The following is a 14719-nucleotide window of genomic DNA, read 5'->3' on the forward strand; positions in this document are numbered from 1 at the left end:
GTTTATCACTGTTCACTAATCTCCTGGCGTGTGAATCCAGATCCTGAAATCCAAAGCATTCTAATGGACCATGATCCAGTGCATAATTTGCAATGTAGTCTGCTAGGCTGTTCTCTTCCCTAAGTATGTGCGCTACTGTTATATTACACCCTGTCATCATCTGCTTGATCTCCTCAACAATCTCACTGATATTCCATGGTATTTTCTATACTCCTACTATTACATTTTTCAGCATCATTGAATCAGTGTTCAACTCAATTAACACATAGCCATTCCCAACACAGTACTTCAGTGCTTCAAGGATTGCTCTTGCTTCTGCAACAGAATTAGATCCCTCCTGAATCTCCTTACCACAAGCATACACTACATCCCCTTCCCCATTTCTCAAAACAAAGCCTACTGAACTCCTACCAGGGTTACCCCTCGAAGCCCCATCAGTGTTCACCTTAATCCAACCTTGACTGGGTAGCTCCCACAACACCTATGTATAGTTCAACTTGGGTGTATATTATTCTAACACCTTAATCATATCTGGCCATTTGTGAGGAAAATTTTGGATCCCTGGTTTCCTGAGCTTGACAAGATGATGCATAGTAGTAGATATTTGATAAATAACCCTGCTGACTGTGACAACATCACCATATTTGTAGTTATTCCTCCTCTTCCACAACTGCCATATTATGACTGAAGGTAGTGCTTGCATAATAGGCTTCATTCTCTGAACAACATCAACAGTCCAACATTTTGTAATGCCTTGATGCAAAGTGATCCCCTCGACTGTGATTCCTGCATGTCCAAGGAAGTATTTCCATACAGTATTAGCAGCAGGTGAGGTAAAAAACAGATGTTGCAGTGTTTCTTCCTTAGGTTCTATACAACACCAACACTTAGAGGCCATTTGATAACCCCACCTTCTATAGCAATCATCTAAAGCAAGCTTGTTCCTCCAAACCTTCCACACGAAGAATGAAATCTTGAAAGGAACTCCTCTCACCCATATATTCCTGTAAGCATTTCTAGGCTCCTATCTCCTCCTCAAATACTCCCAGGCAGACTTGACACTAAACTCCCCCCTTGTCTCAAGCATCCAAACAAGCTTGTCAATCATATCATTCCTAGCTGGAGGTTGAATGTTCTCCAATATATGAGTTGCAAGGTCTTCTGGAAGAATCCCTCTTATTCTTTCTTCATTCCACTGTCCCTCAATGACCACATCATATATGTTCTGCACTTCTTCATCTCCCATAAAATCTGGAGGGGTAACAAAATATAGTGCACCTATCCCCGTCCAGTTTTCATACCAAAATAGGGATGATCCCATCTTGAGTTGCCATAAAATCTGATTCTTTATGATATCCCTACACTCTAGCATTTTTCTCCACACATGGGATCCACCCCTCCAAGGAACTATGATAGGATTGAGTTTCTTGCAGTATTTCTGGCACATGAAAGAGCTCCACAGAGTTGGTTTTGTTCTGAAATTCCACCAAAGCTTACAGAACAAAGCAGTAGCCATATCATGTAGTGATCTGAAGCCCACACCTCCCTTTTCACATGGCAAGCATAAGTTGTTCCAAGATGCCCAGTGTCTATTTGATGTGCCCACTGAATCACTCCAAAAGAATTGAGCAAAGATCTTGTGAAGTCTGTTAATCACATAATCTGGAGGATTGACTGCTGAAAGTAAATGAATTGGCATGCTCTGTAGAACATGAGAAATAAGCACTGCCCTTCCTCCAATGGATAGTAGCTTCCCCTTCCAACTCTGCAACTTGTCCATTACCTTTGTTATGAGATCCTTATAGTAATCCATTTTCCTTCTAAGATAGAATACTGGACATCCAAGGTAAGTAAATGGAAACTCCTACTTTGGAATACCTGTAATCCTCTGAACCTTATCAATCACTTGAGTACTGGTAGAATGATGCATATAGACTGCAGATTTACTCTTGTTTATCAATTGCCCAGACGCAGCTTCATATGATGACAAGATTTGCATTATGAGTTGTAAAGATGTGGCATCTGATGATGAGAAGATAATTGTATCATCAGCATATGCTAGATGATTTATCTTGGGACTCCATTTGGGCAGTCCAAATCCACAGAAATACATGTTATTATGTAAAGAGTTCAGCCCTCGAGATAATGCTTCTGCCGCCAGAATAAAAAGTGCAGGTGAAAGTGGGTCACCTTGCTTCACACCTCTAGTTGATCTAAAGAAGCCATGAGGTTGTCCATTTAACAAGATAGAGTACCAGTTATTGGAAACAATCCCAAACACCAGTCCTATAAATCTTTCTCCAAATCTCATCTTCCTTAACACCTTTGACAAGAACAACCAGGATAATCGATCGTATGCTTTTGCCATATCCAATTTGATCACTACATTTGGACCTGCCTTTGTTCTTAGTCTAATATTTGTAACTATTTCCTGTGTTAATAACACATTCTCCACTATGCTCCTCCCTTTCACAAAGCCTGCCTGTTCATCAGATATTAAACTAGGCAGCAAGCTTACCAGCCTTTCATGAACAACTCTTGAAAAGATTTTGTTTACAAAGTTACTGAGACTAATAGGTCGCATATCTGAAAAGGTCACAACTTCTTTCTTTTTTGGAAGCAAAACCAAATTTGTATGAGTTACAAATCTTGGCAATTCATGTCCATTGAAAAAAGCTTGCACCATATCTACTATATCATCGCCTATTATGTCCCAGCATGAGTGAAAAAATGTACCATTAAAACCATCCGGACCTCCAGCACTTTCTCCATTGAGCCCATAAACTGCACTTTTGATCTCTTTCTTGGTTGGCTGCTGCACTAATTCAATGTTTTTACCACTGTCCACTATTATAGGGATATGTTGCAAAATGTCAAATGAGCTAGGGACTGATTCTTCATGGAATTGTGCTTGATAGAACCTTACTGCTTCCTCTGCCATGTCTGCCTCCTCTTCCAACCAGATTCCTGCTTCATTCTGTATTCTTTTCAATTGGAGTCTCTTCCTTCTACCATTTACTTGTGCGTGAAAAAACCTTGTGTTCCTGTCTCCATCTTGGAACCAAGCCATACCAGATTTTTGCTTCCAAAACTCCTCCTCAAGAGCCAAATATCTAATAAGTTCGGCTTGGACTTTCAGCAAATTTTCCCTATTTTGAGCTGTTGGATGCCCCTCGAACTCAGTTTCATGCACCATTACCACTTCCTCTAAACTTGCTATTTTCTGAAATATATCCCCATAGGTTGTCCTACTCCATGTTGATAACGCTTTTTTTAGTTTCTTCAACTTGTGATTAAACAGAATAAAAGGATCACCAGCAAAATTAACCCTCCAATTGTCCTTTACAACAGCCTTGAAGGTGGGATGTTTTGTCCAAAAATTGAGAAATCTGAATGCCTTTTTTACTGGTGCTGCATCTTCTCTACACTTCAATAATATAGGGTTATGATCAGACCCTATTTTAGATAAGTGGGTGATTTCAATAGCAGGAAACATCTGTTGAAATTCTGCATTAGCCAAGCACCTATCCAATCTCTTGAAAATACAATCATCTCCAGCCTGTCCATTCCACCAGGTATATATGCTGCCTTTGAAGCCTAGATTAGTGAGATTACATGTGTTAACGCAATGCCTAAAATCATTAACCTCATTCAGTGATACAGGCAATCCACCAAACTTCTCTTCCTCATCCCAAATAACATTGAAATCACCCCCCACAAGCCAAGGAAGTGACATATCTCTGGCCAAATAGTACATGCTATCCCATAATTCTCTACGCTCAATGAGATTACATTTAGCATACACAAAGGTTACTATGACTGACAGTTGGGTGTTCATATTGGTGATCTTCATTGTCATCTGTTGTTCCATGTTAATCATAACCTCTAATCCATGATCTTCATCTACAAACACCCATATTTTGTTTGATATGTTACCAAAAGCTTGTAACATTCCAATTTTCCTTCTGTACCATTCCAGCTTTCTTGCCTTCTGTTTTGGTTCCATAATTCCTATGAAATGAAAGTGATGCTGCATATTCATATTGATCAGTCTTTCAAATGCTTTCTTTGTCTTGACTGATCTCACATTCCATATGATTGAATTCATGATTAATTGTGAGATTTAGATAGGGTCCTTCTTGTTTGGACCCCAGGAACTACACCTTGAAACTCTTTTGGGTTCTTCTTCTTTCCTCTCCCTGCTGATTTTCGTCTTTCCAGATGCCTGGGAGATAGATCACCCATCCTTGCCACATTCACAAAATATTATGTTGTTGATTCTTCATCAAAGTCTCTCCCTGCCTCTTCCATGTTGTCCTCCTCTCTAAGATCATCACCTTGTGCTGCCAGTTGTTGTATATTGATAGGAATCAATGCAGTAGCTGCTTTCTGTTTAATTAGCTGCTCTTTATTTGCATCGCCCTGTTTGTCTTTGACTCCCTCTGCACTTCTTCTCTGTTTATGATCTGTAGGCCTCTCAATTATTTCTTCATTGCTAGCCTTTGGTAATTGAGGATCACTGGATTCTACTCCCTTCTCTGTACCACCAGTAGGTTTTGCAGGGCCTATATTTGGATCAGCTGGAGGCAACTCCTTGCTAGGATTAGGACTCAATAGCTGCTTATTTCCTTCTTCTTCTGAGACCCTCTGCACTTCTGCAATTTGTACACTTTCTTTCACAGTGTTACTGCTTTCTAACCTTGTTTCCTGCCCTTTGCTTTTGTTATTTACACTTTGCTCTTCCTGATCATTCTCTTCATCTGCTGACTCCTCCTCCCCATTAGCACCATCTGGTACTTCTCCTTCTTCTGAATCCACTTCAGTTTGTTTATGCCACAGTTTGTTCCCATCTATTTGTAGTCATTCATCTCCCTCAACTATCCCATCTATTGCAGTATATTCCACTGACTGTGAGGGAACATCCTGATATGACTGATTTGTTACAGCATTATTAACAAATGTTCTACCAACCCATTAAGCAGTAGTCTCTTTAGGAACACCTTGATCAATTGTTACTCTATATCCTTTCCCAGCCTCCTTCGAATTTGGTGTGTTACCAACTTTAGAAGATGCAATCCCAGAATCAGTAGGTCTAAAAGCTAGAGCAACTGGATTTAATCTCCCAGCTTCATTAGATTTTTGAACAGGACTCTTTTGACTTGCATTCACCTCTACTATTGCCAACTGATTGTTCTCATTATTCCCATCATCAATTTCCTCCAATAATGCAAATTTGTTGGCTGTTTGAACCCTTTGATCTGCAGATTTTTCAACAGCAACCATCTCTCTCCAACTGGTACTAATTCTTTTCCAGTAATTTCATCTCCAGTAACTTGTGTTTTCTTCTGATTTGCCCCGTTTCTAACTCGATTATCCCTTACTTCTTTCCATTGTTCCTTCCCATTGCCTGCCAAATTGCCTACCACTTTCCCACTTGATAAGATCATTAGAGGCTGGTTATTACCCCTACTTTACTCAGTGTGATCTGCAGCCTGTTTTGCACTATTCTTGTCTTCAAACAATTCAGGATGTAATCTCCAACACTCCATCATGTCATGGCCTTGTAATTTACACTTTTTACAATATTTAGGCAGCATATCATATCTAATATTCACCCATTCAGTACGTACCTCTCCTGTTGCCTCATTTAGTATGTCCATCCTGACCTTCTTAGGTAAATCAGCAAGTAGATCAACTAAGACCTTAACCTTAGCACAATTAGGTCTTGTCTTATTGATAGTGGCCATATCCAATTGCAAAGGCTTCCCTACAGCTGAAGCTAGGGAAAACAAACATTCCTTAACGAAATATGTAGGCAACAGACCTGGAAAGGATATCCATGCCATAGCTTTTGGAGTTTCTTCTCCGGCTTTAAATTTTGCATCATAGATTAGCGGCCTTAACTGATACTCATATCCATCTCTATCCTTGATATAGTAAGCGCCCTTTGAATTAAAATTCAAGAAATCCTCCCACAAAGTCAGACGAATTAAAACATGCTTGTCCCTAAGATATCCAATACTGCATTCTCCTTTGATTCCACATTGCGTAGGGATCATATGTCGCAATTGCTGTAGATCAAGCCATCCATATGAGAGTTTTCCAACGACTGCATATTGAAGTCCCTCGATCACGTTCATCCTTTCCACTTCTTCTTCCGTAAACTGAACCATAGGCTGTCCATTAAATAGTGTAGCACGACGAAGGGGGATTGGATCAACTGCTGAAGCTTTCTCGTGCATGGCACTGTTCATCGTAGCAGGCTTCAAATTTTTTGAATAATCCAGCGGTGTTTGGTTGTTTTTTGGTATTGTAGATGGTTGTGTTATGTTGGGGGGTGGTTGGGGAGGCAGCCCTGCCACAATAGGTGGCAGGCCACCGGCCGGAGTGGCCATGGCGACTAGCAGCGCACTTACTCTCTCTAATCGCCCAGAATTTTGCCAGAGTCTCTCTCTCTACCATTATTCTATTGTTATCCTTATTTATTGTTAGGATTAGAATTTTAATGATGACTAAAAATAAAAAGACTTGACTAATGCGAATCTACTATGTGTGCAAATTTACTAATCAAAGTTATGGAGGCGTAAGAGGCGTAAGAAGCAATCAAAAAGCCAACGGCTATGATATTCAAATTTGTCCATCAAAGGAATACAAGAAAGGAAAGGGAATCAATCAAATGGGCAAACGACTTTCAAGGACACAAGGAAGGAAAGGAAATCAATCAACTATGAGAAATCAGCAGAAGGCTCAAGAGCAAATGATTGGGAAGATAAAGGAGCTAGTCTGCACATTAAGAATGAATCTGGTTGTACTTCACACACTGGATTCATGAGGCTACCCTTAGGTCCTACTCTCAGAGAATACTGCCTCAAAAGAGAAGTTTTACTATCAATGATATTTCAAGATCTCAAAAAAAAAGGAATTAGGGACTTCATCGAGCACTATTAAAGAAGAGGAGAAAGGATGTGAAAGACTACGCAACTTTCATCCAAGTTGTCACGACCCCAAACCCGGTCGTGATGGCGCCCAACAATATTGCTAGGCAAGCCTGACCACAATCGTTCCCAAATCAACCGTAAACCTCAAACCGACAATCTAAAGAGATTATAATAGTCTTAGAATAATAATCCAATATTTAAGGAAGAATAATACTGAGAAAGATACGAAGTCTGATAAAAACACTCCCAAAAGATCTGGGGTCACGAGTCTAGAGCCTCTAAAACAATCTGAATAACAATATCTGAACGAAAATACTCATGTCTGGAAATGTATATATAAATAAAACTGAAATAGGAAGAGTAGCCAGGTCCTGTGAACGTCAAGCAGCTACCTCAACAACTCTGATAAGCTTTGGGAAACAAAGACTGCTCAGCTAAGCCTCCGGTGTACCTGAATCTGCACACAAGGTGCAGGGAAGTAGGGGTGAGTACTACCGACTCAGTGAGTAATAAGCATATAAAATGTCTGATGATAAGAAATCCACGAAATACCACAAAGCAAAGCTAACACTAATAGTCCTACACCTTACTATGAACCAACAGCAAAACAACTTCAAATATAACAGTCAAGTAAAATGTAATGATGCAATGCAATGCACATGAACACGCTGTGGCGTACAGCCCGATCCATTTAACGTCGACGGCGCTCACTGGGGGTGTGTACAGACTCCGGAGGGGCTCCTTCAGCCCAAGCGCAATATAATCATATCATTCGCTGCAGCGTGCAGCCCGATCCATACTCAGTCCACAATATGCATATGAGTCACGTAACAGATTCAATTAATTTTCCAATTTCCAATTTATTAAGAAGAATATACTTTAGATATTTAACTTCAGGAATAGTGACTTAGCGTTTCATAACAGTGATTAAACACAGGACTGAGATCAAGGATTATACATAGCATGCTATCACAATGACATTCATCCTCTAAGGATGCTACAGATCGGCACAAGGCCCCAAACACGGCAATAAGCCCAGATATAATCAATACAGGGTGCGTATCAGTCGCCAATATAGAAACATTCTTGTTCGGGATGGACTAAGTCTCAATCCCCAGTCATAACCAATCCCGCACCTTCCATGGGGTGCGAGTCACGCCCTACAATAGCGTCACAATGTGATAAGCCGGGGTTTCAAACCCTCAGGCCATCATATACACCAACTACTCACCTCTATCCGGCCGTAGAATGGTCCGCAATGCCTTTTCCTTTCGTATCGACCTCCTCGCGCGTCGAATCTAGTCAAAATCACAACGAATACATAAATATGGGTTAAAGAAACATAACCCAATAAAAAATACTCGAAAAGTACTAAAATTCACGAAGTTGGTAAAACCCGAGCCCCGGGCCTACTTCTCGAAAAATTCCGAAAATTACACCAACGGATTCCTCGTCTCGCCACGAGTCCGTGCATATAAAGTTTACCAAAATCGGAGCTCGTCTGACCCTCCAAATTTCATTTTTACATCACAGCTTTCCAAGCCCTAGCTTGACCCGGTTTTGATGAATTTTCTACAATTTACATGTAATTTCTACCATGAATTCGAATATTTAGGCCAAGGAACTTACCTCCAAGTGATTCTCAGTCAAAACCCTCGAATTTCCTTGTTCAAAGCTCTTAAGAACGTCAACAATGGAGGAAAAATATGAAAGGGTCGCGGATGAAATATTATTTTAAAACCCTTCTGTCGCCCAGCGATTTTCGCTTCTGCGGTCCCGCTTTCGCTTATGCGGGACCGCTTCTGCGGCCACATTTCCGCTTAAGCGGTTTTCACTTAGAAGCCCGGACTTCGCTTATGCGACGCGAAGTCCGCTTCTGCGGTCCCTTCAAAACCGCTTCTGCGGCACATTGTCCGCTTATGCGGACCCGCTGGTGCGAGCCACCTTCCGCATCTGCGGAATTTCCCTAGCCGGCCACGACCGCTTCTGCGACCACGCACCCGCTTCTGCAGTACCGCTTCTGTGGTCCATTTCCGCAGAAGCGGAAACACCAGATGACAGAAAAATCTAACCTGCAATTACACCTCAAAACTCTCGTTTAACCACCTGAATTCACCCCGAGGCCCTCGGGACCTCAACCAAATGCACAGATATGTTCTATTACTTCATTCAAACTTGCTCGTAACATAAAAACACTATCATAAACACCAAAATCATCAAATTACCACGGATTCAAGCCTAAGTTAAACTAAAACTTCTGAAACTTGCATTTGATCTAAAACCCCACCTAAACACCTCCGAATGATCTGAAACTTTGCACGCATATCAAAAATCACCTAACGGAGCTACTGAAACTCTCGGAATTCCATTCCGACCCTCGGATCAAAATCTCACCTACCATCCGGAATTCGCCAAATCCAACCTTAGCCAATTCAAGCCTAATTCTACACCGGACCTCCAAATTCAATTCCGATTGCGCTCCTAAGTCACAAATCATCCCCCAAAACTAGTCGAATCATCGGAAATCCATTCTGAGCCTCCTAACTCATAAGTCAACATTCGGTTGACTTTTCCAAACAATCCTTCTCATAAAGAGACTTATTGTCTCATTTCTAACCGAACTCTAACCGAATTACTTCAAATTCTCCAAACACATATAATGAAACATATAGAAGCATAAAACGGGGAAAACGGGGCGGTAACTCCCGTAACGACGGGTCGGGTCGATACATCCTCCCCAACTTAAACAAACGCTCGTCCTCGAGCGGGTCAAGAAACATACCTGGAGTCTCAAACAAGTGAGGATATCTGCTCCGCATCTCCTGCTCGGTCTCCCAAGTGGCTTCCTCCACGGGCCGACCTCTCCACTGTACCTTCACCGAAGCTATGTCCTTAGATCTCAACTTTCGAACCTGACGACCCAAAATNGTAAGAAAACCATTCTCACTGTAATTGCCACTGAAGATTTAAGAGAACCCTTGTAACCCAAGGGAACTGGATGCGAACTAGTATAAAAATCTATGTCTCTCCTATTCATTTTCATCACTTGCTTTTACTTTTATTTGATATACTAACTACTGTCTACAAAATCAGAATAGTCAACTACAAGCCAAAGTTAGTCGACTAGAAGAATTTTACAATTCACCTCCTCCCCTTTGTACTTTTAGTTAGTATCAGAGCAAGTCTCAGTAAATGTAGACCTGAAGGGTGCTGGAAGTTCAGGTGGAAAAAAGCCGTCTGCTGGAAGAGGAAGAGGAAGAGGAAGAGGAAGTTCTAATAGCAGGGAGAAAGGAGGCGCTGAATCTTCAGGCAAGAGAGGTGGCCAGGGTTCTGGAGCTACCAAGAGAAAGAGGTGAAACCCGAAAACATCTTCTTGACCTAATGTTGTCTTTACAACCATCGGAAGTTGCAGTTTTCCAGGTCTTCTTCCTTGGGAAGAAGCCTTTAGGAAACTCTGTTTAGCTATTTGTGTAAAGAAAAGGTTGTCTTAAGTTGATGTACGTACATTCTGCTTGAAACTGATGAATAACTATTCTTTGTCTATAGTTTTGGTTTGTATTCAAATTTCGGCTTCTCATTTCAAAAAAAGAACGGTGATTACTGTGCATATGTTATGAGGCGTACGTTAACCGTTGCTCTCGGTGCACGATGGCACGAACAATTGTGACCGAAATCAATGGCTCATCGCCGGAAAATTGTGCATGATACTACTATTTCAGTCTTTGATGGGAGATTGTGCTACTGAGATGCCATGTGCAAACACAACTATAATTAAGGAAGGAACATGCTTAACTATAGCACAACAAAGAAGTTTAATTCAGAATGTTACATTGGAGGAGATCACAGATACAGTAAAGGAGATGCCTAAAGACAACGCACCAAGAGTTGATGGGTTCCCTGTGGAGTTCTTTACCAGAAATTGGGAGATAGTAAAAGAGGATACATTTGCAGTTGTAAATGACTTCTTTTATACTAACAGATTGCCTGGAATGATTAATACAATAGCTATTACACTAGTGCCTAAAGTGCCATCACCTGCAACAGTAAAGGACTATAGACCTATTGCATGTTGTACTCCATTGTATAAGATCATATCCAAAGTCATTACAAGGAGGATAAAAACTGATCTTGATTGGTTGATTGGTCAGACTCAATCAGCATTTGTTGAAGGGAGAAGTATAATTGATAATATTCTTCTTAGCCATGAATTGTTTAAAGGGTATTCCAGAAAAGGTGTCTCTCCTAGATGTGTGATGAAGGTGGACTTAAGGAAAGCCTATGCTACTCGGGAATGGAGTTTTCTTAGACAAATTCTTATTGATCTTGGGTTTCCATTCAAATTTGTACAGTGGATAATGATATGTGTCACCACTGTATCATATTCCTTGGTCCTAAATAGTGGTCTGACAAAGCCTTTCAAAGGAAAGAGAGGGATTAGACAAGGAGACCCAATGCCTCCATACTTGTTTGTTATTGCTATGGAATATTTGAGTAAAGAACTAGGAAAATTGTATCAGAATGGAAACTTCAATTTCCATCCTAAGTGCAGGAACTAAACAACACACATATATGCTTTGCTGATGACCTTCTAATGTATTGTAGAGTTGATTTTGAATCCATAATGATCCTAAATGCTGCATTCCACAGATTCTCAGCTACATCTGGCTTACAGGCAAATGTTAGTAAAAGTGCAATATACATGGCTGGGATTTCTCAAGCTGAAAGAGAAGAAATACTTGAAACATTGGGGTTCACTGAAGGAAAGTTCCCTTTCAAATATTTGGGAATTCCTTAAGATTCTAAGAAGCTAGCAATCTATCAATATCTGCCTCTTATTGAGAAGATAACAGCAAAAATCACATGCTCAGCAAATCTTCTATCTTATGACGGTAGGTGTCAACTGATAAAGGCTGTTATTTTGGTATTCAAACATATTGGGCACATATTTTAATTCTTCTAAAGAAGGTGATGAAAACAATTGAAGCAATATGCAGAACTTTCTTATGGACTAGTGCTGCTAATATCTCAAAGAAGGCACTAGTAGCTTGGGAAAAAGTGTGCAGACCAATAGATTCTGGAGGAATCAATGTACTAGACATAAAGGTGTGGAACAAAGCTGCAATTATCAAACATCTATGGGACATAACAAGGAAGAAGGACTGTTTATGGATAAGGTGGGTACACAGTTTCTGTATAAAGAACAGGGACTTCAAAACAATGGCTACCCCTAAGACAGCATCTTGGGTGGTGAGGAAGATACTAGACAGTAGAAGTTTGATCATGGAGCATCAGCAACTCCAAGGAAGCATTCACAGCAGATTACAGGCAATGTGCAAAAATGGAAAATTTCATATCAAGCAGATGTACTTGAAGCTGATACCAGATTACCTTAGAGTTGACTGGAAGAGTTTAATGCTGCATACAAATATACATTCTAGATATAGATTCACTCTTTGGCTTGCAGCACAACAGAGACTAGCAACAATTGACAGACTATTGAAGATTGGTATTCAAGTTCCTGCAGCTTGTGCATTCTGTGGACATAATCTAGAATCATTTAACCACTTGTTCTTTGAATGCTCAAACACAAAGAAATTGTGGTCTAGATTATGCTTATGGTTGGGGTATAAGAGGAACATTAGAGGATGGGAAGCTGAACCGGAATGGGCATACAAGAAAGCTAAAAGCAAGAAAGGAATAAATGTTATAACCAGCTGTGTTTTTGCCATAACTGTTGCAATGATTTGGAGGGAGAGGAACAGAATCAGGTTTGATACAGCCAAGTATGATGAACTTCAAATATGCAGAGAGATAGTGTTGCACATTCATATCAGAGGGAAGAACATCAGCAAATAGAAAGGCACATTACAGCAGCTGAATTGGATGCCAAGATGCAGCTAGGAGTAGAACATAATAGTAGTTGATAAGAATAGTGTCCGTACTGAGAAGAAATATAGATAGATAAACACAAAGTGTTAAATAGCAACTTATGATGTAAGTGGTAGTAGCCAGTCCAAGCTGCTACTAGGACTCATATTGTAAAGAATTTTTGAGTATCAATCTTTGATGATAATAACTCTATAACCGAGAAAGGAGCTCTTACAGGTGATGAAGAGATTAGTCAAAAACAACCCAAGATCCGTGAACAGATCAATCCAAAAGAATCTGCTGACAGTGGAAATAAAATCTCACAGTCGACTAATGAAGATATCAGCGAGCGTGCTAAATCTCATATTGGGTCGACTACTCAACATACTGAAGCAGTACCTAATGAATGGAGAAGCGAACCTGAATATCCTCAAAATTATATCACAGGAAATCCAAGTGATGGATTGAAAACAAGAGGAGCTCTAAAGAAAAAGCTAACATTGCACTCATATCTCAAATAGAACCAAAGAAAGTCGATAAAGTTTTGAATGACTCAAGTTGGGTACAAGCTATGCAAGAAGAACTTGATCAGTTTGACAAAAATCAAGTTTGGACATTGGTGCCCAAGCCAACAAATGCAACAATCATAGGAACCAAATGGGTATTCAGAAAAAAGTTGAATGAAGAATACAAAGTTGTCTGAAACAAAGCAAGGCTAGTCGCTCAGGGCTACTCTCAACAGGAAGGAGTCGACTATGATGAAATTTTTGCTCCAATGGTTAGGTTAGAATCAATGCATATGTTTCTTGCATATGCTTCCTTTAAAGGTTTTAATCAATGCATATGTTTCTTGCATATGCTTCCTTTAAAGGTTTTAAATTATTTCAAATGGATGTTAAAAGTGCATTTTTAAATAGTTTTATTGATGAGGAAGTCTATGTTAAACAACCTCCTGGATTTGAAAACTCACAGTTTCCTTACCAAGTGTTTAAGTTAACTAAGGCTCTCTATGGGCTAAAACAAGCACCTCGAGCTTGGTATGAAAGACTAAGCTCATTTTTGGTTAGTCATGACTTCGCAAGAGGTAAGATTGATACTACCCTCTTTATCAAACGGTCATCTTCGGGGTAATCTCATTATTCAAATTTATGTTGATGGTATTATATCTGGAAGTGCTAATTCTGTTTTATGCAAAGAATTCTCACATCTCATGCAAAGTGAATTCGAAATAAGCATGATGGGAGAATTTCTTTCTTTCTTAGACTTCAAATTCATCAATCAGATGAAGGTATCTTTATATGTCAAACAAATTACACGAAGGAGATGACACAAAAATCTGGAATGAGCAATGCAAAGGCACTTGGAACTCCCATGAGTGAGAAACATCTCTTGACAAAGACCAGGAAGGAAAACCAGTAGATGAATCAAAATATCGTGGAATGCTTGGATCCCTACTTTACTTAACTGTCAGTCATCCTGACATAATGTTTAGTGTGTGCAGATGTACCAGGTTCCAAGCAGCTCCCAAGGAGTCACACTTAACAGCAGTGAAACGAATTATTAGATATCTCATTTGGACTACATCACATGTTTTATGGTATCCACATCTTAACAATTTTAAGCTTAAAGGTTTTTCAGATGCAGATCTTGCAGGAGATAAAGATGATAGGAAAAGCACAAGTGGAATTTGTCAATTACTTGGAAAATCGCTTATCTCCTAGAACAATAAGAAACAGGGATCAGTTGCATTATCTACAACTGAGGCTGAATACATTGCCATCGGACAATGATGTGCTCAACTACTTTGAATGACTCACCAACTAAGTGACCTTGATCTATCCTTTAAGCCCGTTAAAATTTTCTGTGATAATTCTAGTGCTATTTGTCTATCAAAAAATCTAGTGCATCATTCT

General features: G+C 40.0%; 1 protein-coding gene across 1 annotated transcript; it reads right to left on the minus strand.

Moving 5' to 3' along the window:
• Positions 1–4266: 4266 nt before the first annotated feature.
• LOC109209165 (uncharacterized protein ZK546.14-like) lies at positions 4267–5283 on the minus strand. The gene is made up of 2 exons (XM_019372375.1): positions 5001–5283; positions 4267–4850 (listed from the first exon to the last, which is right to left on the minus strand). Exons 1-2 carry the CDS (start codon positions 5281–5283, stop codon positions 4267–4269), a joined length of 867 nt encoding a protein of 288 aa, XP_019227920.1.
• Between the last annotated feature and the right edge of the window lie 9436 nt (positions 5284–14719).

Source organism: Nicotiana attenuata, unplaced genomic scaffold, assembly GCF_001879085.1.
Source record: "Nicotiana attenuata strain UT unplaced genomic scaffold, NIATTr2, whole genome shotgun sequence".
NCBI classification, from domain to species: domain Eukaryota; kingdom Viridiplantae; phylum Streptophyta; class Magnoliopsida; order Solanales; family Solanaceae; genus Nicotiana; species Nicotiana attenuata.